This window comes from Phycodurus eques, chromosome 3 (assembly GCF_024500275.1).
Source record: "Phycodurus eques isolate BA_2022a chromosome 3, UOR_Pequ_1.1, whole genome shotgun sequence".
Classification (NCBI taxonomy): Eukaryota; Metazoa; Chordata; class Actinopteri; order Syngnathiformes; family Syngnathidae; genus Phycodurus; species Phycodurus eques.
This window is the reverse complement of record NC_084527.1, coordinates 20788067-20815189: the sequence shown is the minus strand read 5'-3', so window position 1 is coordinate 20815189 and position 27123 is coordinate 20788067. Positions and strand designations below refer to the sequence as shown.

Below are 27123 nucleotides of genomic sequence, written 5' to 3'. Positions count from 1 at the left end.
CTCTGTGGGCCAGTTTGCTGCACATTTCTTTGAATCATTTTGGTCATTTTTTGATGGTTATTATTCAAATGTTGTGTATTGATACCATACGCTTCGGAGTTGACAACACGGTAACCCACGTGGAAATTGGTTAAGAAATGAGCAAGTTACGACTTAATTTCAATGTCCATGCAGCGCCTTCTATGGGAACATCGCCCCCTGCCATTAGGGCTTGCATGTAGGCTGCCATGAAGGCTCATCGTTCAATGCTACAGCGGGCGGTCGTGTCTAGTGTTCATATCTATCGACGTGGACAGCTATTTCGACGTGATTATGCCGACATTAACTGTCTTAATTGAGGAGACGGTACAATTCAATGAATAACATCCATACTGTCAATAGTATTTTTTGACGAAAACCAAGCCCGTCACCAACGCTATTGGATTTGTGATTGGATGATCGAGGATGTGGAGGCGAAAACAGATTTTTGCCTTACGCCGTGGAGCAGACAACTAGTTTTCATCTTAACCTGAATTGCTCGTAATCTGGGTTGTTTGTAACCCGAGGTTCCACTGTACTGTACATAGTTCACCTTGCTTCTCTTCTTATTGAAGATAAATTCCCTCCTTATATTTTTCTTCTACCTGCATTTTGGCACCCCCTTGAGGCCAGGGCGACTTTAGCATTTGACAAATGCACACACAGACACGCTCTGTAACACACACACACACACACACACACACACATATACATACATAAATACACACACGTTATTGACAAGTGATGCCGAAACACACGTACACACCTAAGTGGCATAACACACACACACACACACACAGACAGACACACCCACTCACACTCACGCGAACAAAAATACAATGCTAAGCTGTCATTGGTGCCAATGACATCAATGAATGAAAATATGACATGAATGAGAATGATGGAAAGAATGACACAGCAGTACTTGGAAATGGGCGACACGGCGACGCCGCCCAAAAGTGAAAAACAAAAACAACACACTACCACACGCACTAACTCTGAATGTGTGTGTGTGTGTGTGTGTTTAATGAGGATCAACAACTGGGAGAAGTGGATTTAATGACATCATTACCAACTCCCAATTTGTCTGCGCTTTTTTTTTTATTTGCAAACATAAAAAAATAATAGTACTACATGGTAATACATTATGATAATAAAAATTATTTTCTCAAATAAAAAAGTTGTTAGTCATCAAATTAGTTTAGTTAGACTGCAGTAAATTCTGTCTCCCATTTTCAATGGGAGACAGGTCCGGAGTCAGGTCTAGTACCCGCACTCTTTCACTACGAAGCCACGCTGTTGTAACACATGCAGAATGTGGTTTGGCATTGGCTTGCTGAAATAAGCAGGGGCGTCCATGAAAAAGACATTGCTTGGATGGCAGCATATGTTTCTCCAAAACCTGTATGTACCTTTCAGTAGTCATGGTGCCGTCAAAGAAGTGTAAGTTACCCATGCCTTTGGCACTTGTCTTTGTAGTGTATACAATTAAATATAGGTTGAACATGATTTGCAAATCATTGTATTCTGTTTTTATTTGTTTAACACAACGTCCCAACTTCATTGGAATTGGGGCTGTTGATATATTCATGTATATAATTGTGTTCTGCTGTATGCATTTGCTATATATATATAATACATAAAATACATATTTAAGTATATATATCAAAATATATATGATTTTTTTATACATATATAATGTAAGATATACAGTATATAGAAAATCACACTTCGCTACGAACTATCAAGAAGTCATTAAAAAAATGTTTTATGTTGTGTGTACATATGTATTTATAGAAATGGAATTAATAAGAATACATACAAATACTAAATAAATAAATACACACAATCCTAATATATTTGTTATGTTGTTAATTGTATATTTTGCATTTATATTATTTGTGGTGCCTTTACAATTACAGTATGTTTATACTTATACTTTGTGAGATATATGTACAGGATACAAGCAGACTTACTGTAGCAGTCAAGAAGTCCCTAAAATTTTCATTGGATGTTTTGTATAATATTTATTTAATATATGTAATTATTTTAATGCTAAATCTAATGAATTAATCTTCAGCACTTTTCTTATTAAATATAATGGCAATTAATGTAACCAATACAGAAACTGAATGCGGTCAGAAATGTGTCAGACAATTTGGGATTCTGATATCATTTAGCGCATTCTTCCTTGTTTGTGTGCGCAGAGCTCCATGAACAGGATGGCGAGTCAGGCGCTGGACAAGATGGAGACGCGCAAGTTCAAGGCCAAAGGTGGCAAAGTGGCGCGCGAAAGCAGCTGCGGGGCGTCCGACTCGCTGAGCAGCAGCTCCACGTCCGACTGCGCCATCTGCCTGGAGAAGTACATCGACGGAGAGGTACGCGACGAGCATAGTAGGCCTAAGCGTTCAATATTATTGTAGACCACTGTAACATGATGCACAGTTTGAACCTTTAATTCAGTTTCCCCCCCCCCCCCACATACCACTAGAGGGAGCCAGTGTACCACTCCTGGCCCACATTAAGAACGTGTTGACGAGCGTCAAGTAACGGGGATTTGTTTGTGTTGAATAATTAAACTACTGAACACAGTCATTTATGTAACATGGGTACATGATCGTGTACTTCCAGACGCATGGTGATGATGCTTCATGAGCCTCTCCGTTTGAAGCGCGTTGTCTCCAGCTTGTGGCATCTATACGTAATTACACACCACTTTTGGGGGGTGTGGCAATTTTTCGTGACATTTCGCTACTTGTGGCCAGCCGGGAGCGTTTATTTACTCAATTGCAGATGGAATAAGGCATCTATTCGGAAAGTCCGAATCTTTTATTTTTGTACTTTTTTTTCAAACTGTGATAGAAATTCTGCAAAATATTGCACAATTTACAAATATTATATGGGGACCAATCATACACTTTTTAAACATGTTTTCTTTTTTACATTTACTTACATTTCTTATTCAATTAAGTAGGACTCGATCATACACATTTTTTTCCCAACATTTGTTTTATTCATGAATTTAGTAAATTAATTATTTAGGGATTTATTTGTTTATATTTTCTATTCAGTTGATTCATTAGGGCTAGTTCATACATTCTTTTTATTATTTTTGTTTTTATTTAGTTATCCTAATTGATTATTTTATTCGGAGAGTTCATTAGGGATTTGAGTGATACATTTTAGTTTAGTTACACACATTTAGTTTTATTTGTATAATTTTTTTTTAGTCTATGGATTAATTAGAGATGGCTCATATACACATTTTGTAAAAATATTTTTTATGCACTGGATTAATTAAGGGTATCATAATCTCCATGTACCTGATAGGCACAGTGTACAGAGAGGCTAAATTTCTGACAAAAATGTTTAATACAACTTGGCTGTGTAGATATTTTGTAACTTATTTATATATTTTTAATTCAATTGATTGTTAGGGGCGGCACGGTGGACAACTGGTCCGCATATCTGCCTCGCAGTTCCGAGGAGAGGCTTCAAATCCCCGCCTGTGTGGAGTTTGCATGTTCTCCTGCGTGGGTTTTCCTCCCACATCCCAAAAACATGCACGGTAGGTCAATTGAAGACTCTAAATTGCCAGGTGTAAATGTGAGTGCGAATGGTACACTGTAAAAAATGATTTTGGACTGTGGTAAATATAACCCATGAAAATCATCTAAAATTGCCATTACTATTTTAGATGGGTAAAATGAGGGTACATTTTACTTACACCACATATTTGACAACGGTAAAAAGTGTTACCAAGAAAAGGTGAGTAGAATCCACCTAAAAGCCATTGGTACTACAATATGGATCACGTGACGCATTCGTGCCGCACTAATTGACGTGTTATCGGCTCATCAGCACAAAATGGCGTCGCCCACGGAGAAAACTGGTCACTCTGATTGGTTGTTAACGAGCGAATCGGCACAAAAGCAAACGAAACGACAAAGAAAAATGTACTATATGGTCAAATAAGCTTAGCTAAACGTTGATTATTACTTAGATTTGTTCCTGCTTGTGTTATGAGTGTGTCAGGTAAGGTTAGCAGGCTATATTTCATAAAATCGTGTCTGGGGATTGTATGGAAAAGAATGATTTCTCGGCCATGCTCACGAAATTGTGGAAGATTTCAGTGTAGGCGTACCGCTGCTCGGTCAATTGAGGCTTTCCATAAGTCGATTGGCCAAATACTTCCATTGAACAGCTTGATACTGCCACAATAGGCAGACAGACCTGCGTTAGTGGAGTAAATATGTAAAGAGAGAACACAGATATTGAGGAACACAAAGTATAGTAGCCCCCCAACTCAACTCAGGGACCGTGTTTGAAATGTTACCAGAAATGTGTGGTAAACTTTATCCACGTTTTGTAAGTATTTTATCGCTATTGAATTAAGGTATTCTTCCCGCCAAATATGTGATTTAAATTGACCAAATCAAAGTGGCTGCAAATTGTTACGCTACATTTATTGGGTAACAATTCTATGGGTTTTTTTTTTTTTTTTTTTTTTTTTTTTTTTTTAACATTGCATGTGCCCTGCAATTGGCTGGTGACCAGTTCAGGGTGTACCCCCGCCTCTCGCCCAAAGATAGTTGGGATAGGCTCCAGCACCCCGTGACCCTTGTGAGGATAAGCGCTTAAAACAAAATGGATGGCTAATTGATCCTCCACATTTTTGCTTTTGTTTTTATTGTTTTGTGGTTATTTTTTTTATTTACTTTATCCTGTGGTCCTTGCCAAGATCCAAACTATCCGTTTATGTATTTGTATATATTTTTCAAAACAAGCTAGCAAAATGGCCCTTATTGTACAATGCAACTCTCTGAAGTTTTCTGTTCCGTTTGTTTTCTTTGTCATTGTCACATTCTGTCGCTATGACACCTAAAAAAAAAACAAATACGATGATGCAAGCTCTGTAGCTCAAGGAACCGCAGGGCTAGTTTATTATTTGATATATATATATATATATATATATATACAGTCTTTTCAGTGCACCTGCTGCAAGATAGATAACAAGCCAGCAGTGTTTTGAGGATGTGATCACACACTTCCTGTTTTCCCGCGCGTGCTTAAAAAAAAAAAAGAAGACTTTCATCGTGTGTCCTCATCTTCCTCTCTTGAGGGTTTTACTGTAAGTCATAAAAGCGTCCCTGAATGGTCACCAGCACAACAAAGTGCGGCGGCGCCAGTTGTTGTGCGCAGGAAGTGGGGCCGTAAAAAGACATCAAAGGCCAAACTCCTGAGTCACGAGTATTTATTGGCTTGAATGATGCCGGTTATTTGGACTTTCCCAGCAACACGGCGCTTTCGCGGGTATGTGCACTAACTGTCGGTCCCCAGTGTGTCTCGAGGCATTCCTGTCGTAGCCGGTCCTCCCGCAACTGTTCGTTTATTTGTTTTTTCACGCGGCATCACATTTTTTCTTTTAATGTGCTGTGACATCTCTTAATCGTCAAGGGATGGGCAAACTTCTCGTGCTCATGCTAGTGGTACGCAGGCTCCCTCTATGCCGAGACTTACCGAATTGATATAGTCGAGCTTTTTTTTTTCAATCCAGTAGTTTTTTTTAAGTACAGTTCATTTTTTTGATGAACAATAAATTTGCAATAACCTCTTTAGAACAGCTAGTTTTTAAACATGTATTCAGGTAGAATTTGTATTTCACTTTAATGCGCTATGCATTTTAATGGAATCATTAAGGACAGTTTTTTTTATTTCAGTATGTTTAAGCGCAGTCTTGATGTTCAAATTGTGGCTTAACCTTTTTTATAATCCAGTACAGTGCAATTTTGTTGATTATTATAGACAGCATTTTCTTTTTACTTTTCAAGTACAGTACATTTTTAAGTAAAGTTAAATTGTATTTAACAAGGCAACAGCAATTAATCTGAAAGAACAGAGTGAGGGAAGAGCCAGTTTTACAAAACTTCTCACACAGTCGAGAATTCAAGAGCTGCATTATTGTGTTATTAGTAATTAATTCAATTATAATGAATTAGCCAACTAGTTAACAAAATGTCAAAGTTGTTTATTTGAAGAAAAGTTTTTCCATTCTATATAAAATTGTGTATTTTAATAATAATATTCCAGGTCCATAATTATCATCATAATTGCCATTATCATTAATTAGCTAATAAGAAAAAGATTTGTTTTCTTTTGTTGAAAAAAATGCTTTTAATAAAACAAGAATTCATGCATTTCTATTTTATTAGTAATCAATTATAGTTTTTAGCCAACTAATAAAATAATAATATAATTTGATTTGTAATGTAAAATTGACAATAATAATAATCTAACGATACTTAACTAACCAATTAATTCAACATGTTAAATGTACTGTAAATGTTAGTTTATTGCACTACTATTTATTAATTGTTCAGAATTAATCAATTAACTGATTATCGATTATCTACTTAGATAAATGTAATACAAAAACAATGAATACATACATTTGAATGAACCAAATTTAATGAAAAGAAGCATTCAAGAAGGACTCAAATGGAATCTTAATCGAGCCAGCGGTAGCTAAGATAAATTCGAAGTCTTTCTTACGCACAAGCAGATGCACGACGTCGATCAGAGACAAAAAACTTTGTGTTTGCAGATCTCCCCAAATGAAAGCGGTACCAGCGCTAATATTTACACACGGATTATCTATTAGAGGCTTTTTTTTCTCGCCCCCCTGCAGGAGTTGCGGGTCATCCCTTGTGCTCACCGCTTCCATAAGAAATGTGTGGATCCCTGGTTGCTCCAGCATCACACCTGCCCCCACTGCAGACACAACATCATCGGTAAGTTCCTCAAGCAGTTCCTTAGGAAGAATCAGAATTGAAAACAGTTCCCAGATATCTCGACAAAGAAACAAAACTGACTAGCAACAAATCTCGCGGCTTTTTGTCGTGTTATGGAAACTTCAGGACACTCTGAGATAGCAGAGAGATGTTTAACCCTCTGCAAATAATAGACTCCCTCCCCCCCCTAATAATCTTCCAAAGACCAATGACCTAGTCCCGATGTAGGAAATGGCGGATCGTCGCCCTGCCTAGCTGCTAAATCACAGGCGTAGAAACTTGGGGAAAGTGGAGTTGCTATGATATAAATTAGCTGAATTGTGACGACAGAATTCGCAAAATTCAGAAAGGTTTGCTGACAGATAAGATTTCTGGAATAGAGGAATAGGGAGTGCTGCAAGTAACCAAAAACTGAGAGTAATTGACTTTCCCTCCTAAAAAGTTTCTCAATGCCGTTGAGCCGTCGTCAGCATTTTTCCATCCCCTGGTTGGTTGGAGCAAAATCTCTTACAGCCAACTTCAAAACACATCTTTCGCAATCATCACACATTAATATGTATTTTTATTAGACTTCACGCCGATTTGATCGGTGTTATCGGAATCGGCCGATAATTTGCATTTCGGCTGATATGTGTGTGTATATCCACCCATCCATCCATTTTCTGAGCCGCTTCTCCTCACTAGGGTCGCGGGCGTGCTGGAGCCTCTCCCAGCTGTCGTCGGGCAGGAGGCGGGGTACACCCTGAACTGGTTGCCAGCCAATCGCAGGGCACATAGGAACAAACAACCATTCGCACTCACAGTCATGCCTACGGGCAATTTAGAGTCTCCAATTCATGCATGTTTTTGGGATGTGGGAGGAAACCGGAGAGCCCGGAGAAAACCCACGCAGGCACGGGAGAACATGCAAACTCCACACAGGCGGGGCCGGGGATTGAACCCGGGTCCTCAGACCTGTGAGGCTGACGCTCTAACCAGTCGGCCACCGTGCCTGTGCGTGCGTGCGTGCGTGCGTGCGTGCGTGCGTGCGTGCGTGCGAATGAATGAATGAATGAATGAATGAAGGAAGGAAGGAAGGAATGAAGGAAGGAAGGAAGGAAGGAAGGAAGGAAGGAAGGAAGGAAGGCCCAGATACCAAATGCACCACCCGCTATGGTTTCACATATGGTTTTAAATGTAATGTAAGTGGCTAAAAAGTCTGGTTTGTTTTTGTCCGCAGAGCAAAAGAAGGGAAATCCGGGCCACGGATGCATGGACCCCGGCAACCCGCTTCACGGGCGCCAGCAGAGGGTGGTCCTGCCAGTCCACTACCCCGGCAGAGTGCACCGGGCCGGCCAGGTGACGGCCTACCCCACCCGGACCAGCATGGACCCTCATGGCAACGCCATAACCGTGCTCACAGTGGACCAGCACCCCGACCCTCAAGGCCTGTACCCGCCCCAAGCCGCGTCTTCCTTCCTGCGGAGCTACCACCCTGCCCTTCACCTGGACCGCTCCCTCAACCCCCACCACTGCGGACTGGAGCACCGCGGTCCCCCTGCCTACCAAGCGCAGCCGCCTCCGCACCACCCTGCTTTTAAACGCCCCAAATTCCACGGGCGCAACTTTTCACGGGCGGCGTGTTTCTCTCAGTACGAAACCATGTACCAGCACTACTACTTCCAGGGCTTGACTTTCCCCCAGCAGCCTTCCGAGGGGGGCCAGGGCCCCACGGGTCTAGGTCACAAGGCTCACCACGGCAGGTCCTTCCAGCAAGGACTCTTGTACCCCACCGTGGTGCACATGGCTCCGGCCTCCTCCTCGAGGGTGGGCGACGGGGGCAGCGCTTCGGGCCTGAGCTGCTACCACGGTCACCGCTCGGTGTGCAGCGGCTACCTGGCCGATTGCCCCGGGAGCGACAGTAGCAGCAGCAGCTCAGGCCCGTGCCACTGCTCCTCCAGCGATTCCATGTTAGACTGCACAGAGGTCAGCAACCAGGGGGTGTACGGGAGCTGCTCCACCTTCCGGAGCTCTTTGAGTAGCGACTATGATCCCTACGTCTATCGGAGTAAGAGCCCGTGTCGGAGTTCTGCTGGGGAGGCCACGACCGCGGTGTGCCCCTCAGCCCCTGAGGAGTCGTCGTCATCCGCGGGACCCTCGGGATTCGACTGTCTCCAGCTTCCCTACAACTCGGGGGACCACCTGTCCAACTGCAGCTTGGAGCCCAACTATAGCAGTCGCTCATCACTGGAACCCAGGGAGACCGGTGCCCCCGAGGCCCCCGGAGCAGACACCAGGGCCGAGGCGGGTGAGCTCGGGGCGGGAACGGGGGCGGCGTGCACTTGCTGCTTCGAGGTGCTTCCCCAGAACGCCGAGGCCAAGGCCCAGGACTTGGAGCAGGCGTCCGGACGTTGTACCAGGGGCTCCAAGAACTACTCGTGCCCTTCCTCGGACCCCTATGAAGGACTACCTTGCTGTTTCTACAAGGAGATGAAGGTCCACAGGGGACACTATGCGGAGGACTACGCTGTCAACGTGCAGTACGCTGAATCGGAGGCCTGCCCGGCGCAGGGCTGCTACGAACTCAACCAGAGGATACCCATCATCCCCGAGGACACCAATTGTGAAAGCAGCCTTTTACCCGACTCGGTCACTGATGGAGGCGGAGGCGCGAAACGATGACTTCTCCACCCGAGGTTGCTCGTACCCTCAGCAGGAAGAGACCAGGGCTTTGTTTCCGCCTCAGCGCTCGGAAAACGCTTTGAGTCGAAGTACTGAGGGCTGTCTGGGTGTGTGACTTCTGGAAAAACAAAATTGCTTTTGGTACCGCAGCAGTTGGTCGGTGGTTCGAAACCCTCAGTTGCCTTGCTTTCTGGTCAGTGCGGTCACGTAGAAACGTAGGGGTGTTTACCGAAATGCTCATTTTTGCTGACTGTCATCGTACAGGAACGTGGGGCTTTCTACCGAAATTTCTCACGTTCATTCCTGTGGGCCACGATTGTGTCAAAGTGGCTCTGCGCCATGCTTCCATCCAGGGTTTGACATCTGCGTCTTCTACGTACACTCACTGCCTTTAGAGCTTCAACGTAGTTTGTACGGTCGTAACTATACCAAAACGAACAAGATGTGATTGTGTTGTCACTAGAGCAGGGTACCATGTCTCTCTGGAGGGTCATACAAGAGAAATATATTTTATATACTGTATGTGTATGTTTTTCTATATTTATATACTGTATATATATATATATATATATATATATATATATATATATATATATCAGTGTTTCCCAACCTTTATTGAGCCAAGGCACATATTGTAGAAACATCTCACAGCACACCACCCAACAAACACAAAACAAAAAGCCATCTTGCTTGAGTTACCAAACACCACATTGTTAAAGTTGGTATTATACCTTACTTTTCTTTCGCCTGCTATTGTGCACCGACATCAACAATTGCTAATTTATTACGCTGTCATTGATTAGATGGTTATGGACACATCAAAGTCAAAGTCTGTGCTTGCATCGAGCGATCGAGAAGAGAAAAGGCTTTAATACTTAACAAGACCTAGCGACTGTGGTTATATCATCTGGCCAAACACGTTTTCAAAGGTCTAAGAGTCATGAGCGATGCAATAATATAACAATGGCATGACTAGACAGTTTAATAGACGGAAATGAATCTGTACACAATGACCGACATAGCTGACCACTTCCTTCTGCACCGAAGCATGACATCTATTTTTAACAAAGACACTCGCTCAAATGTATATCACCTAAATATTTGTAATTGTTATTGTCTAAAATCCAGACTTTCAATCTTGAGATGACAAAACACCCCACAGCTCCTGCTAAGTGAGGGAAGAGGCACTTTTACAAAACTTCAGCAGAGTTAATACATTTGTTTTCGACACTTTAAATTGATTAATAATGCATTAAAATAACAGACGTGGGGAGTGACCATTAGTGTGAATTTGTGGGAAGAAATTCAAATTGACCATATTTGGACATACGAGGTCTCTGCTTGACACGGACAATATACTGAAATAATAATGATCTAGTCCCAGGTTAATTGTAACTTCTGCCATCTAGCGGCCGGCATAGATAGATGAACAAAGATAACTATTGGTTGTTAAACGAATAACAATTTTCCGACCAATGAAATGAAATTGGATCATTTCATACGCCACAGTGGTTGGGAATCACTGATTTATACTGTATGTGTATATAACAAGAAAATGTGTATAAACAAGAAATGTGAATGCACAATATCCCCTGAGCACCGAGAGGTTTGCCTGAGTTAAGCGCGTTTCCATCCTAAAAATATTATGACCCATCTTCAAGCACAGTGCTACTGATCCGTATGCGTGGTCACCATAGAGCAGTGGTTGTCAAACATTTGGGGTCATTGGACAACATTTCTAGGACCAGTTGGTTTTTTAACTTAAGGACCACCGGAAATGGGCAAGATGTGGTAGACTTCCCTTGTCTTTTCGGGTATGGCTTCTTGAGACTTTTTCGTGGGTCTCCTCCTGATAGAAATGCCTACCAAATTTTATGTTGCTGAGCTTCGGAGGCTGAGTTTTTAAACAGTGCAGAGTCAACTTTTGAGGGATCGTCCCTAAATGCTTCTTACCTGGATTAAAAAAAAATAACAAATACACACACACACACATATATATATATATATATATATATATATATATATATAAAATAAACATATTTCCTCATGACTTTAGGAGACTTTAAGTTAACCCCCACCCACCCATGCCTTAAAGAGCCCCAGTCAGAGTTCTTCCAGGAGACATGCTAACTCAGATAAAAAGCCGTTTCAGCATTTATTCAGTATTCCTCTATCCAGCTTAAGGTCCGTGTGCTGGTACAGTCTTGGTCCTCACTAGTATGACAATTCAAAGCCGTTTCAGCATTTATTTCATATCCATGATGAGGAGTGTGTACTGACGGGTGACACATGCTTACTATTTGGGCCGAGTACTGTTACTAGTGCAGGACAGTATTTTATTAGTAAGGTTTAATTGCGTCGTCGTAGGGTCAAAGTGGCACCGCTCAAAGTAGCGAAACAAATGTTACTAGAAAAAGTACTAGTTCACCCTAGTTATTCTACTACTGCCCTGACTTATTTACTTACCTATTTTTGTCTTAAGATAATACATTTTTGAGAGAAGAAAAATTCCCACCCAAAAAAATAAAATTCTCAAAAAATACTTTTGAAAAATCTGAAGAATTTTTTTTTTCTCAAACTATGGCGTTTGTCTCCTAAAAAGATTATTTTTCCAAGAACTTGTTGAGGGAAAAACTCATATTCTTGTAAAAAAAAAAAAAAAAAAAAACTTTTTATTATTGGGAATAAGATTGTTTGTATTATTATTATTATTCGATTATCTGTTGGAGGTGGGAGTTGAAGCTTTTTCTGACAGGAGACTGCCAGACGTTCCCAGCAGACCCTCGACAATACGTTTGGGCCTGCCAGGTCCCCAACCATCGGAGCCAACTCATCACCAGGTGGTAACCAGTTGACAGCTCCCCCCTTCACTCCACCGGAGTGTCCAAGACATGCGGCCGCAAGTCCGATGACACGACCACAAAGTCGATCGTCGGACTGGGGCCTACGGTGTCCTGGTGCCAAGTGCACGTGTGGACACACTTATGCTTGAACATGGTGTTCGATATGGACAATCCGTGATGAGCACAGAAGTCCAATAACAGAACTCCGCTCGGGTTCTGACCGGGGGGGGGGGGGGGCGTTCCTCCCAATCACGCCCTTCCAGGTCTCACCGTCATTGCCCACGTGAGCATTGAAGTCCCCCAGCAGAACGATGGAGTCCCCAGTGGTAGCGCTCACCGGCACTCCCTCCAAGGACTCCAAAAAGGGTGCGTACTCTCAACTGCTGTTTGGTGCATAGGCACAAACAACAGTCAGGACCCATCCCCCCACCCGAAGGCGCAGGGAGGGTAACCTCTCGTCCACCAGGGTGAACACCAATATAGAGGCAATAAGTATACCCACACCTGCTCGGCGCCTCTCACCGTGAGCTCCTTGGTCACGTTCTGGTGGACACCAGCGGTAAGGGATGGCGTCAAGCTGGTGAAGGAATCCTATCGGGCATTTTTGGCCTATGGGACTCCTGAGGCAGCTGATGGGTACCGGCTGGCCAAGCGGAATGCAGCTTTGGTGTTCGCTGAGGCAAAAACTTGGGTGTGGGAGGAGTTCAGTGAGGGCATGGAGAACAACTTCCGGAAGGCTTCGAGGAAATTCTGGTCCACCATCAGGCGTCTCAGGAGGGGGAAGTAGTGCCCCGTCAACACTGTGTATAGTGGGGATGGGGCGCCGGTGACCTCGACTCGGGACGTTGTGAGCCGGTGGGGAGAATACTTCGAAGACCTCCTCAGTTCCACCGACACGCCTTCCCATGAGGAAGCAGAGCCTGGGATCTCTGATCAGGGCTTTCCTATCTCTGGGGTTGAGGTCACCGAGGTGGTTAAAAAGCTCCTCGGTGGCAAGGCCCCGGGGGTGGATGAGATTCACCTGGAGTTCCCAAAGGCTCTGGATGTTGTGAGGCTGTCCTGGTTGACACGCTTCTGCAACATCGCATGTACATCGGGGGCAGTGCCTTCTGGGCACGTCCCACCGGGAGGAGACCCTGACGTGCTGGAGAGACTCTCCTGAATGAAGTGGCTGGGGAGAGGGAAGTCTGGGCTTCCCTGCTAAAGCTACTGCGGCCGCGATCCGACCTCGGATAAGTGGAAGAAAATGGATGGATTGTTAGAAAAACATTTGTTTTGCTCTGGGAAAAAAAAATTCTTAAAGAATAATTTTTTTCTCCTGAAAAACATTTTTATTTATTGAAAAATAAATGTGATAAACAAAAAAACTACGTCATTTGTTTCCAAAAAATAAGTCTATTTTTCAAAAAGAAATATATATTTTGAGAATCCATCTCCTGAATTGTCTTACTAGTGAGGACAAAGAGTGTACAAGTAGCTTGATATTAAGACTGTGGACTAAATGCAGGAAGGGCTTTTGCCATGAATTGGGATGTACCAAAAGGCCAAAGCAAGAGTCTACGTCAAAAGGCTTCCTTATTGTACTGTGACTATTTTGAAACAAAACAAACAAAACAAACAATGCAGTTGTAACATAATACATACATCCATGCCTTTCTGTTTGTCCTGCAGACTGTTTCCAAAATATTGTTTCTATGAAATACACACACACTCACACTCACTTTCTACATTGAGGACAAGCTTCCCCAAATGTTGCCTTTTTGCATAGATTCAGTATGCGAGCATAACATGTTGTTTTTTGGGGTACGTGAGTCACTATTTAATTTTTGTTATTGTTTCTAGCACTTAAGATGAAAATGTGTACAAATGAAAATATTTTGTAATTTTCTTTTAAGGGGGAAAAACAAAAAGAATATATTTGTCAGTCAGTACCATTTACAAATGTTTTACAAGAAAGGCTAGACATCAATCTTGTGTATATTTGTGGATGTGTGTAGCAAAAGGCATTTCATGAATGGAAAGATGTTCTCTGAATATTTATTGACTAATATATTTATCTTGAAGCCATGTCTTATGTTCAGTTTATGAGCGTTTGCTTGCTTTTGACAACGGAAATCACTTTGAGACTTTGTATATACATGCTGATTCAGAATTGCACACGAGACGATTCAATCTTCTGACCAAAAAACATTTGAAAACTTTAGTACCGTACAGTTTTGTAATTACAAATGTACAAAGATGTGTCAAATATACACTTTTATTCAAGTAACTGTTGTCCTGTCTTCCTCTTCACTGCTAAAATTGGACAGAAAGTGGCCTGTTTTCCAAGTGGAAGTCTTTTTTTTTTTCAACTGAAACGTTTTTCAGAGAAACAGATTTTTTTGATAAGAGTGTGTTTTTCAAGAGGCCATTGTCCTTTTTTGTGGGGGGAAAAAAAAGCTTTTGTATTTGCTGAAGTTACAAGACATTTTCTTGAATTTTTTTCAAGAAGTCTTTAGATTTTTTTTAATAATGGGGAAAATGTAGAACAAATTTAAAAAAAAAAAACTTTTAAAGTATTTTTGAAACGCATATTTTTGATTTTTCTAGAAAGTTGCATTTTTCGAGCAAGAAAAAGAAAAAGTTGATTTTTTTTCCAAAGTAACATTTTTGGGAAAAACACTTCAATAAAAATATTTTTATTAACAGAACAGTTTGATTTAAAAAAAGGTGTAGAGGTGTCAGTTTGTCCAAGAATTTGTCATTTTACATCGAAATGTATTTTTTTTTAAATGTTTTATGTGAAAACAGTTTGAAGTTTTAAATATTTTTTTTAAGGCAAAAAGTATTTTTAACGAGTCTCATCGTGTATTTTCGCAAAATAGAAGTCAGTTACTCAGTTATGAGATCTTTTTTTGAGTTCTTTGAGTGGTTCATTTTAAAAATATGTATTTTTGGGAGAATTATTTTTAAATGTCATTACTTCTATACATCTTATTTAACTTTTGTAGAAAAAAAGCAAAAACAAAATTGTTTTGTGAAATATCGCCATATATTATAAGAATAAAGTTATAGATTGTTGCCATGTCCTTTCTGATATGAAAGGGTAACTCTGGAGAAAGACCATTTATTAAAAGTTACAAGACACATGAATCAAACATAATTTCATCATTTCATTGTCACAACCCAATCCTAACCTTGGACGTCCATCCATCCATCCACTTTCTTTAGCGCTTCTCCTCAGTGGGCTGCTGGAGCCTATCCCAGCTATCTTCGGGCGAGAGGCGGGGTATACCCTGAACCGGTCGCCAGCCAATCGCAGGGCACATAGGAACAAACAACCATTCGCACTCACATCCACACCTACGGGCAATTTAGAGTCTTCGTGTTTTTGGCTAAATGATAGCGGGAATGATCCAGAGATGTTTTCCATTTCTCAAAGGTTGAGACTTTATGCCTAAACCTAAATACCGATTGTACAGAGTAAAGGTCAGTTCTTAGACCGTGGCAAATGAGACTTGAGGTGCCATCACGTGATGCTTTGAACACTTGACGTAGGTGGAAGGAGTCAGCGAGACGCCGTTACAGTTGGTCGGTCACAGCTTGAAACCCGAGTGAAGCGAGACCACGCCGCCTGTCAAGTTGTGGTAGTGCACGCACGAGAAACCCGCATCCTCCATCATTTCCTTAAACTCCTCCTGCACACCAAAACACAAAACCACACATTTGCAGTGAAGAAAATGATGCATCTAAGAGAAAAATAGCCCAATCTTATGAGAATTAACTCATATAACGGGGGTGGGGGGGGCAACATTTTACCTGAGAAAAAACTGCTATCCTCTTTTTACCTTGGAAAAAAAAAAGTCAGGAAAAAAGGTCTGATTTTTAGAGGGGAAGGGTTTGATGTTTCCCAATATAGAAAAGATGTGTATTTTTGAAGAGTTTAAGTAGTAAATCTAAGAGGAATAGTAGCAATTTTTCAAGACGAAAAGTGCATTGATGAGAAAAATAAAGTCAACATTTTACCCAATGAAGAAATAGTGATTTCTTTTCGGAAAAACAATCTTTTTTTTTCCATCAAGGAATTTTCTAGGGGGGAGTCAAATTTTTAGAGCGAAAAAGATTATGCTGTCCAATTTTGACAAGTTGTGTATTTTTTAAAAGTACTTTTTCAAGACAAAAGTGCATTTATGAGAATATGTCTTCCCATATCAAAACAAATTCCAGAGAAAAAAAAAGAGGGACTAGGTAATATTTTTTTCAAAACAGTCATTTTTAAAGAATAAGTTATATTAGGCTGACGAATATATTGTTATTTTTTAAAAATAATTATCTTACAACAAAACAGCGGAACGGTGGTCGACTGGTTAGAGCGTCTGCCTCACAGTTCTGAGGACCAGGGTTCAAGCCCCGGCCCCGCCTGTGTGGAGTTTGCATGTTCTCCCCGTGCCTGCGTGGGTTTTCTCCGGGCACTCCGGTTTCCTCCCACATCCCAAAAACATGCGAGGTAGGTTTCTGGAAGACTCTAAATTGCCCGTAGGTGTGAATGTGAGTGCAAATGGTTTATGTGTGCCCTGCGATTGGCTGGCAACCAGTTCAGTGTGGATGGATGGGATGGATGTTACAACAATTACGAGACAAGAAGAGCGTCAAAACCTTTTGAAAGTTGTATTTGTTCAAAGAAAAACATTTTGTATTTAAAAAATAAAATAAAAATAACATTTAAAAAAAGTCATAAAAATGTTTTATGTTTTCCCCAAGAAAATTTTTTTTGAATTATATTAATTGTATAATAAACACTGATGGTCTATTTGTTTGTCGTCACCTGAGCGGGAAACTTGCGGATGCTTTCCACCAAGTACTGATACGACTTCCAGTCTCCCGCAATCACTTCCCCCAAAACCGGGATCACCTGGAAGCTATAAGCATCGTAAAGCCTAAAACAGAACATTCACAAAAGAATAAAACAAACAAAAACAAAAACCATGTCGTTAAATTGCAGCGTCAATGATTATCTTTGTCAAGTCCCCTGAATAACTAGGTGTACCTAATGTTATGACCTGTGAGTTTTGAGTAGGGGGCTAATTTACCTGGCCAAGACAGGATTGGTCACCTTGCTGAACTCCAAACACATGAACCTGCCGCCAGGTTTCAGGACACGCAGCGCCTCCTGCAGGGCCTAAATATAAACGACACACAACACACACACACACAGTATACATTAAAACAACACAAGCACACGCCATAAAAGTGTTCTCCATTGTATTTTTTCAAAAGCGGAGAATAAAAGAAAATAGTCATGATTTTCAATGTAAAATTTTGCAATCTCTTAAGAATAAAATGTTATTGGTTCCCAAGGAAAAATACAATAAATTCATGGTGTTTTTTTTTTAAAGATCAGGATTTTACGACAATTTGTTTTTCTCAAGCGAAAGTTGTAATAGGAGATTAAAAAAAGATTTGTTTTTATGAGAGAAAAAACGGTTTATTTTTCTTTAGAAAAGGTCTTATTGGTAATGTAATTTGACAATAGACATATTTTTCAAGCAAAAACAAAGGAATATTTTATCAAGAAAAAGCTCACATTTTTCCCAAGACAAAAAGTATAAAGTATGAACCATATTTTTGAGGGGAAATCTTAGGAGAATAGTTGTATTCCCCCAAAGACAAAGTCTTAATCATACAATCATAAAGTTGTATTTCATTTAAGAAAAACATTTAAATTAGATTTTTTTTTTGGGGGGGGGGGGGGGGGGGGGGGGGGGGGCTTGTATTTTTCCTAAAAAAATGTTTTTATGAAAAAGCATTTTCTTCTTACAAAAGTATTTTTTTTCTTTAGAAAAAAAGTAATAATTTCAACAAACTATTGTAATCTTCCAAGAATAAAGTTGGTTTCTTTTTCAGAAATAAGAGTTGTATTTTAGAATGTTTTAAATTACATTTGTCCATTATAAAGTAATATTTTCTTACTACTTTAAAAAGTAATACAAATAAAGTCATGTAATTTATTTTAGGAAAAGATTGTTTTTAAAGAAAAACATTAAGTACTCAATAAGTTTTTGTTTTTTTTGGAAAAGTCATACTTTTTTTTAGGAAAGAGGGTAGTTTTTTTATTTTTTTAAAAGGAAAACAAAACCTGTTGTATAATTTAAAGAAACGACTCACAAGAATGGACTTGTTGACGACATCCATGCTATGAGCAGTCCAACAGAACTGACAGCAGAAATTCAGATCAATACAACAATGGCATGGAAACGGGCGTTCAGAACATTCAGAGAGATTTTTCCCATCCTGTTAACTCTATAAATAACAAACGCTCACCAGCTCAACGTGCGTGACATTCCGAATGCCAAAGGCGATGGTGTAGATGTCAAATTGCTGGTCATCGAACGGCAACTCCTCCCCGTCACCCACCACCCACGACACACCTGGCACGCACACACACACACACACACACACACACATACGTTGTCTGTTTAATATCAACCCCATGAACAAGTTAGATGTCTATTAGGCCTGCACGATATTGGGAAAAAAAATGACATTGCAATTTTCTTTAACCCTGCAATATATATTGTGATGTTAAAATATACAGGATAACACGCACATAACATGAAAACCAGCACACATCTCTTTTTCCCTCTCGAGAAAAACTATGCTCAGTAGAAAACAAAAGCATACGGCGTCATTTTAATGAAGTCTACCTGTATTTAATTGCACTGTGGTATTGCGCAATAGTCCAGCCAGTTAAAATCTTTTATTTTCACGCCCAGTTGTACTGGTGAGTCATTAGCACATTTCTAACACTATTCATTTGTTTTTAATCAATCTGTTATTTTACATCGATGTTTTGACATATGCATTAGTATTTCTATATTTGAGCGCATGAGTTGAAGCAATAATGCCAACATTATTGTGTACACCTTAAGTCCATCCCTTCAATAATGCTGTGGCTCTCCCCCCTCCCCACAAATGTCATCTGTTGCAATTTGTTCATCACATTCTGAAGAGAGATACAGCAAATGCAGGTGTGTACAGTGCCGTGAAGAAGTATTGGCCCCCTTCTCAAATTCTTGCATTTTTGCAGTTTTGCCTCTTGAGTGTTTAAGATCATCAAACAAATGTAAATATCAGACAAATATATAGAACCCAGGTGAACTTCAAATGCTGTTTTTAGATGATTTCATTTATTAAGGAGAAAAAAAACTATTCAAAGTTACCTGGCCCTGTGTGAAAAAGTAATTAACCCCCCTTTTGAAATCCTGAATTAATTGTGGCTAAATCACAATTTTTGGTTAATTTTCACAGATCACACCCGAGCCTGATTACCTCCAGACCTGTTCAATCAAGAAATCCCTTAAACAGAATATGTCCCGACAAAATAAAGTCAGACAAAAGATCGGAAAAAAAAAGCTTCGGAAGCTCCAAAGCTTGTCGGAAGGCGTGTGTCTCGTTACATCTGGCGTCAATGTAGCACAGCATTTCAGAAAAAGAATATCGTACCAACAGTAAAACAAGGTGGTGGTAAGTGTGATGGTCTTTGGCTGCTTTGCTTGTTCAGGAACTGGACAATTTGCTGTGATTGATGGAAGCGTGAATTCTGTTCTTTATCCGAAAATCCTGAAAGAGAATGAGGATTTTCAGCCATCAGTTTGTGACCTCAAGCTGAAGTGAAGAAGAATTTGAGAAGGGGGCCAATACTTTTTCACAGCACTGTAATTGTTTCCAGTGTCTTCATTACCAGGACGTAACCGGGGGGCTATAAATAGTTTTCAAAGATTCAAATTAGATTTAGTGATAGTGAGCTATGGCCTACAGCAGCTCCTTGTGAGTGTTCTCATTACGTATTTGTGTGTTTCGCTGTTTGTCCCGTTCAATAAACAGCCCAAAGGTCATCAGCGACTGACTTGCCTGCAAATATGAGGAAGAGCACGAGGAAGAGCACGACAATACCATGCGTGTTATTTCTACACTGTAGCCGCAAGGACAGTTTTTCTCCATGTTATGTCCTGAGCTCCGTCCGTACTCACCAGCACTGACGCCCGTGTGGCGGGCTTTCTCCTTTCCCACTTTCAGCATCTCCTTGTTTATGTCACAGACCACCGCCCTGGATTCCCGGAGTCTGCGTTTCTCACCCTCCTCCTCCTCATTGCCGGAGTATTTGTCCGAGATGTCCTGCCACGACGGCGTCCGCATAGAGTGCGCCGTCCGCCTAGCCTGGCGTTCTTTTTGAGAGGCGACGTACTCCAGGAAACGGAAGGCGATGTCGCCTGCAGAAAGAAGACAAGATTTGGTACGCCTGACTCATGAAATCTTAGGGATTTTTTTGCATATAAAATTTGGAGGTGGCCAAACGTATTTTGTAAAATAAAAAATAAAATCATCAGATTTTTTCCAAAAGAATGTTTTCGGGAAAATATTTTCTCAAGGAAAAATGGGGATATTTTCAGGAATGTTTTTTATTTTTACAGAAAAAAAAGTTAACATTTTCATTTGAGAACATATTTTAGTGCAAGAAAATATATTAAATTCTGTCATATTCATATAGGAAAAAAAATATTTTTGGGGGAGCAATTATATATATATATATATATATATATATATATATATAGTCGTACATTTCCGAGACAACTCATATATTTTTTTTGGGTGGGAGGCATTTTTTCATAAAAAGAAAAAAAAATTCTTCCTAATTGTTGTGAGAAAGTTACATCGACTTTTACATTAATTTTTCCAAAACTTTCCAAAACTCCAGATTTTCCCAAAAAACAGCAACTACACTCAGAACAAAGTACTGGCTGGATACCTTAAACCAGTGATTTTCAAGTCTCTGTCTCGTGGTATGAAGGCTCCCTCTAGTGGTATAAAAAAGAATCACTGCCGCAGTACGGTTCAGTTGTATTTAACTTTCAAGCTTGTAATACAGCCGGCGCGGTGGACGACTGGTTAGCACATCCGCCTCACAGTTCTGGGGACCGGGGTTCAAATCCCGGCCCCGGCTGTGTGGAGTTTGCATGTTGTCCCCGTGCCTGGGTGGGTTTTCTCCAGGCACTCCGGTTTCCTCCCACATCCCCAAAACATGCGTGGTAGGTTGATTGAAGACTCCAAATTGCCCGTAGGTGTGAATGTGAGTGCGAATGGTTGTTTGTTTCTATGTGCCCTGCGATTGGCTGGCGACCGGTTCAGGGTGTACCCCGCCTCCTCCCCGACGATAGCTGGGATAGGCTCCAGCAGCCCGCGACCCCAGTGAGGATAAGCGGTAAAGAAAATGGATGGGTGGATGGACTCGTAATACATTTGGATGACATTTTTTAAATGTATTGTTATTAAACATTTAGGTGAAATTGTTTTCAACTTAATTGAAGAATTCTTTAAGTCCAGTTTTGTGTGACTGCTCCGAATGGTACCACCTCTGCCTCAGTTTGAGCCAGGAAAACCCCTGCTTTTGTATTATGAATAAGACCAATAGGCGCACCTGTTCCACCGGCTACATCCAGGAGGCACGCCCCAGGCTGGGGGTGCATGGCGTGCAGCAACGCGTCTTTCCACAGGCGATGGATGCCCAGACTCATGGCGTCGTTCATCAAGTCGTACTTCTGAGCCACGTTCTCAAACACTTTGTACACTAGAAAATGGAGACAATGTTTCAATTGCACTTTGTACGTCACAGGTGTTCAAAAAAAGAGATATCCCACTTTGTTCTACCTGACTCCATTTTAAAAGCTGCCTAATCATATTTCCTTGAAATGAAGACCACACAAAACGCATGAACATGTTTTTTCCCACTCATCTCAAAATTTAATCCTGCCTAAAAATTATGCATTATAAATGTTTACATTTTTGGAGAGATTAATACTTCTTTACAGAGATATGTTCAACGGCTGGTAATAAACTACAAAACCGATGTATCGCAGGATTCCTGGCGGATTTTGTATCAATAACGGAGTCTGCTACAGATACAGTCGTATCTCTCGCCTTTACGAATGGATATCCGGTCGCGTCAGTTTATGGTTCCCAACCCTAATAGATTAGATAGACACAGTGGGACAAAACAATTAAAAACAGTTCTCCCACTTAAAAAGATGAGAGAGGCCTGAAATTTTCATCATGGGTATACCTCAACTATGAGAGACAAAATGAAAAGAGAGAAAAAAAACCCAGAAAATGACTGTCTGATTTTTAAAGACCTTAATAGCAAATTATAGTGGAAAATAAGTATTTGGTCAATAACAAAAGTTCATCTCAATACCTTGTTATATACCCTTTGTTGGCAATGACAGAGGTCAAATGTTTTCTGGAAGTCTTCACAAGGTGTTCACACACTGTTGCTGGTATTTTGGCCAATCCTCCATGCAGATCTCCTCTAGAGCAGTGATGTTTTGGGGCTGTCGTTGGGCAACACACTTTCAACTCCCTCCAAAGATTTTCCATGGGGTTGAGATCTGGAGACTGGCTAGGCCACCCCAGGACCTTGAAATGCTTCTTACGAAGCCACTCCTTCGCTGCCCGGGCGGTCTATTTGGGATCATTGTCATGCTGAATGACCCAGCCACGTTTCATCTTCAATGCCCTTGCTGAAGGAAGGAGGGTTTCACTCAAAATCTCACGATACAACGCCTCATTCATTCTTTCCGTTACATGGATCAGTCGTCCTGGTCCCGTTGCATAAAAACAGCCCCAAAGCATGATGTTTCCACCCCCATGCTTCACAGTACGTATGGTGTTCTTTGGATGCAACTCAGCATTCTTTCTCCTCCAAACACAACAAGTAGTATTTTTACCAAAAAGGTCTATTTTGGTTTCATCTGATCATATGATATTCTCCCAATCCTCTTCTGGATCCTCCAAATGCTCTCTAGCATACTTCAGACGGCCCTGGACATGTACTGGCTTAAGCAGGGGGACACGCCTGGCACTGCAGGATTTGAGTGCCTGGCAACCTAGTGTGTTACTGATGGTGGTAGCCTTTGTTACTTTGATCCCATCTCTCTGAAGGTCTCTGAAGGTCATTCAATAGGTCCCTCCCCACAGAGTTTAGGAAACACAGTTCCCTTTAAATTGAAACAATGTAAACATTTAAGTAACATACTTTTTATCTGTGTTTCAAATTAATTAAATAACAAAAATACACAGGGGGGAAAAATAAACATTACTTTGTAACACGTAACCAGCATTACTGCATATTTTGCAAAGTTTATGCGTCCATTAATTTTCAATTAATAGGAATCACACTAGAAAACAGGAAACTGGTTTAAATGTCAATTCCTTGCACTGTTTATGTCACAAATGTTCAAGATAGAATCTAAAAATCGATATTATTAAGTCCCACTGTTTTACCACAGTCAATTCAAAGAAATTCCACACCGCATTTCCTTATTCTGAAGATAACAAAACAGCATGAACATGTTTTAGTTTGCTAGACTCAAAAGCAAATCCTGCCTAAAAATTCGGCATAGTAAACTGGCCCAAACACGTCACATTATTGCAGCAAGTTCTACTTGTTTACCTATTTTCAATGGGTAGGAATCGCCTATAAACCTAACAGGGATGTCCGTTGAGTAAAAAAAAAAAAAAAAAAAAAAAAGGTCAGTTCCACTACCAGGTATGATGCAGAATTTTTCGCCAGAATTCCCCAGGTCAGATCTATCTAATCAAACATTCCAGAGGGAATGTACACAATTTAAGAGGACAGTCATTGTTAAAACAACGAGATTGCTCAAATAAGTTCGCCTTCGACTCACCTTTCTTCGCCTTCTCTGCCTCCGGGACAGTTTCGAAGCCGAAATGGGTGTTTTTCTCTGCCACTTCATCGCTAAAACTTCGGCAGGACGGCGGCGCCCAGCAGCGGGTCGACAGGCGCAATTCGCCGGCCGCGGAAGTTCGACGCAGAACCCTCCCGACCAACAGGCTCACGGGGGCCGCCATCTTGACCGCACGACTCATTTGTGCGTCAGATTACGTCATGAAGAGGCGACGGTCACCGCGAGATCAAAGCAACAACATACATACAAAATACACGCTCACAAAAAAAAAGAAAAAAAAAGAAAAGCAAATCCAAAAACAGACCCCCAATTTTGCGTAATTTGTTAACTCTTTTCGGCCACCGTGATGAGTACACATTTAGACTCTGATTACTGGTATATATTCAATTTACTTTTTTAGGGGGAGGGTTACAACAGCTAATTTTAAAAACACATTAAAGAAAGCAGAATAAGTGACACTTTACAACTAAATAAAGAGGTAAATGGCGATAATTGATTTTATCCAAAAGTGTAAGTGTCATATTAGTCGGGAGGGAAAATGAAGTAGTTTCACCCTACTTGTAAGATGCAGTTGTCCTACTAGGAGGTCTATGCAAAAGTTTTACTCCCATTGATCACGAAGAGCGTACCCGTAAATGGGCCTTAAGATGGAAATCAAATATATCGAATAAATGCTCAAATGGCTTTCTATAGTGAGAGTAGGGAAGAGAATGCAAGGTTTTTGACAGGCTGATGCACGTTGACAAACTAGTGCCTTAAGCTGGTCACACATAATGACGGACAAGTTCCTGCAAAAACTCTTCCACTTAATAGGGTGCTGTGAACATTCTCATTCATCCAGGTCATTTCCTTCTTTCGGGCATTGGAATCGATCACAACTGCAACGGTCCAGTTCATTGAAGACTCTAAATTGCTCGGAGGTGTGAATGTGAGTGCGAATGGTTGTTTGGCAGGCGACCGGTTCAGGGTGTACCCCGCCTCCCGCCCGAAGATAGCTGGGATAGCCCGCGACCCTAATGAGGAGAAGCAGGAAAGAAAATGGAAGTTTGGAGAGTTCGCATGTCAAATAAACGCTCACCCCAAAAGAAAAGAAAAAATAAAACTTCATATTTACATGTCCTGGTGAACGAGAAGCTCCAAGCCCACATGTGGCTGTTTTGGCTGAGGTATTTCGTCACTTAAAATGAAAGCGTTGCACAATGTCATTATGAGCCACAAGCGTGAATGTCAACAACATAAATAAACGCACATTTTCCAGTCATGATCAGAGATGTAATTGACACTGCCAGCCACCAGAGGACAGTATTACCCCATACGTTTTATTGACCACTTTATTTAGTATAAAAGTGAACATGAAATTCCTCAACTCGCACTTTTGTCTCAATCTGCATTCAAAAAGTCAGCCGGGGGAGCCACTAAACTATCGCTAATGAGAGGTGGGCAAAGGGTGGGGGGCGGGCGAACGAGGCGGTGGCAGCTGGGGGGAGTGACCAAAAGGGTCAGGGTGGGCATCGATTTCCCCCATTTTCATACTTCTTTTCGCCCGGGGCAGCACCGGAGCTCCTGCAAGCCTCTGTCGCTTACAAAATGGAAATCTCACAGGAATAATCTTTTTTTTCCCCCCTAGGGGTAAAACATAAATGTACAATTTTAATTTATAGTAATGACATATTTTGTGGGGGAGATTGGAATTTCATAATAAAGTATTTAAAATAATAACAAGATCATGATCAGGTTTAGTTTTTGTAAGAATTATTTTTATAATCGTACAAAATGAAATGTATTTTTGGGGAGAAACAATCTCATGAGAAACAAGTAAAAACATATTTTTTATTATGCTTTTTTTTAATGCAGCAATATTTTAGGGTAAGCATTTTAATTTTAGAAGAAGAAAGACATACTTTTTTTCTGGGTATTTCTTTAATTCCACTAGAAGAAAGTTTGGAGGAAATATATGGGTGCACCCCCAAAAATGCGTTTTCCTCCAAACTTGAAAAGGACAATTTCACATTTTTGTCAGAAAAAAAGGTAATTTTACAATAAAGTATTGCTTCTGTAAAAAAAAAAAAATCTAACTGGAAAAGGATCAAGCCTGGTTGTTATATGATTTTTAAAATATTTGTTCAAGAATCATTTTTAGGGAGAAAAAGCCATGATCTTACACTAAACAAAGTTTGAAAAAAAGTTCTATTTTTCTTTTTTGTATTTCAAGAATGATTTTTTAACACAGCGGTATATTTTAATGAAGTCGTATTTAGTATTTATTTAAATCAATGTACAGTAGAAACCTCATTTAACGGACTAATAGGGGTAGTGGTCATCCGTTAAAACTGTTTGTCTGTTGATTTGAAGCAGTTTTCTTTCGTGGCATGAAAACACCAGGTACAGTGCAAAACGATTATAAATAAGTGTAAAAAAGTATTTGATATTTGAAGTTTTAAAGTTGACCTAAACTTACCTTTAAACATTGCTGTAACTGTATAATACTGCTGTGAAAGTGCCACGATCGCTGGTGCTTGGAAGTGGTGATAAGGGAGTGCAGCTGGTGCAAGACATTTTTTGTGCCTCGGTAGCCACACGAGAGTCGCGTTCATGAGCTGCGACGTTACCACGCATCCTTTTTTTCACCTCCGTTACGATTGGATGCCATAGAGAAGGGCTTGAGAAACAAAAAAACTGTACATTGCACCAAAGTCAGTACAGCATGTTCAAGAGATGAAGACAAAACGAGTGCCCGAGTAAACAACAGCGGCACAACCTGGAAATACGGGTGCCAGTCTCTGTTTGTTGATTGCGCCAGTGAACAACAGCGGACAGTTCTGGAACAACAGACCTTGTCTGCTACAAATGGGCATTTTGAGTTCCAGCCAGATGCTATTCTCTGTCTGTTAAATCTAATGTCTGTTGGTTCCGGGTCCGTTAAATCAAGGTTCCACTAAAAGTCATATTTATTTACTCGAGAAATTATTATTTTACCAGAATAAAGTCGTATATTTCCAAGGGGAAAAAATGAGTCTTACAAGAAGAAGAGAGGTCTTTTTTCGGGGAAAAAAACTAAACTTAACTTCA

The 27123-nt window shown here is 40.7% G+C and overlaps 2 protein-coding genes across 8 annotated transcripts in view; one reads left to right on the top strand and one right to left on the bottom strand.

The window, feature by feature from the left end:
* Positions 1–13927, top strand: part of znrf3 (zinc and ring finger 3) — a 99579-nt gene extending 85652 nt beyond the window's left edge. For both annotated transcript variants that reach the window (XM_061672471.1, XM_061672470.1), the window contains exons 6-8: positions 2226–2396; positions 6707–6809; positions 8029–13927. In XM_061672471.1, the coding sequence (XP_061528455.1) occupies positions 2226–2396; positions 6707–6809; positions 8029–9470 (1716 nt within the window). In that variant the 3' untranslated portion in view covers positions 9471–13927. The remainder of the gene's footprint in view (positions 1–2225; positions 2397–6706; positions 6810–8028) is intronic.
* A 1476-nt stretch (positions 13928–15403) lies between these two features.
* coq5 (coenzyme Q5, methyltransferase) lies at positions 15404–26843 on the bottom strand. Of its 6 annotated transcripts, XM_061672614.1 has the most exons (12): positions 26813–26843; positions 26513–26730; positions 25169–25231; positions 24034–25067; positions 21768–21917; positions 20323–20562; positions 19796–19912; positions 18614–18720; positions 18458–18505; positions 17383–17471; positions 17118–17229; positions 15404–15990 (listed from the first exon to the last, which is right to left on the bottom strand). In XM_061672614.1, exons 4-12 carry the CDS (start codon positions 24233–24235, stop codon positions 15889–15891), a joined length of 1167 nt encoding a protein of 388 aa, XP_061528598.1. In that variant the 5' UTR covers positions 24236–25067; positions 25169–25231; positions 26513–26730; positions 26813–26843; the 3' UTR covers positions 15404–15888. The 6 variants fall into 6 exon arrangements, with proteins under 6 accessions (XP_061528598.1, XP_061528597.1, XP_061528599.1 ...); XM_061672613.1 differs by having other exon boundaries at positions 26513–26835; XM_061672615.1 differs by lacking the exon at positions 18458–18505 and having other exon boundaries at positions 26513–26835.
* Positions 26844–27123: the final 280 nt, after the last annotated feature.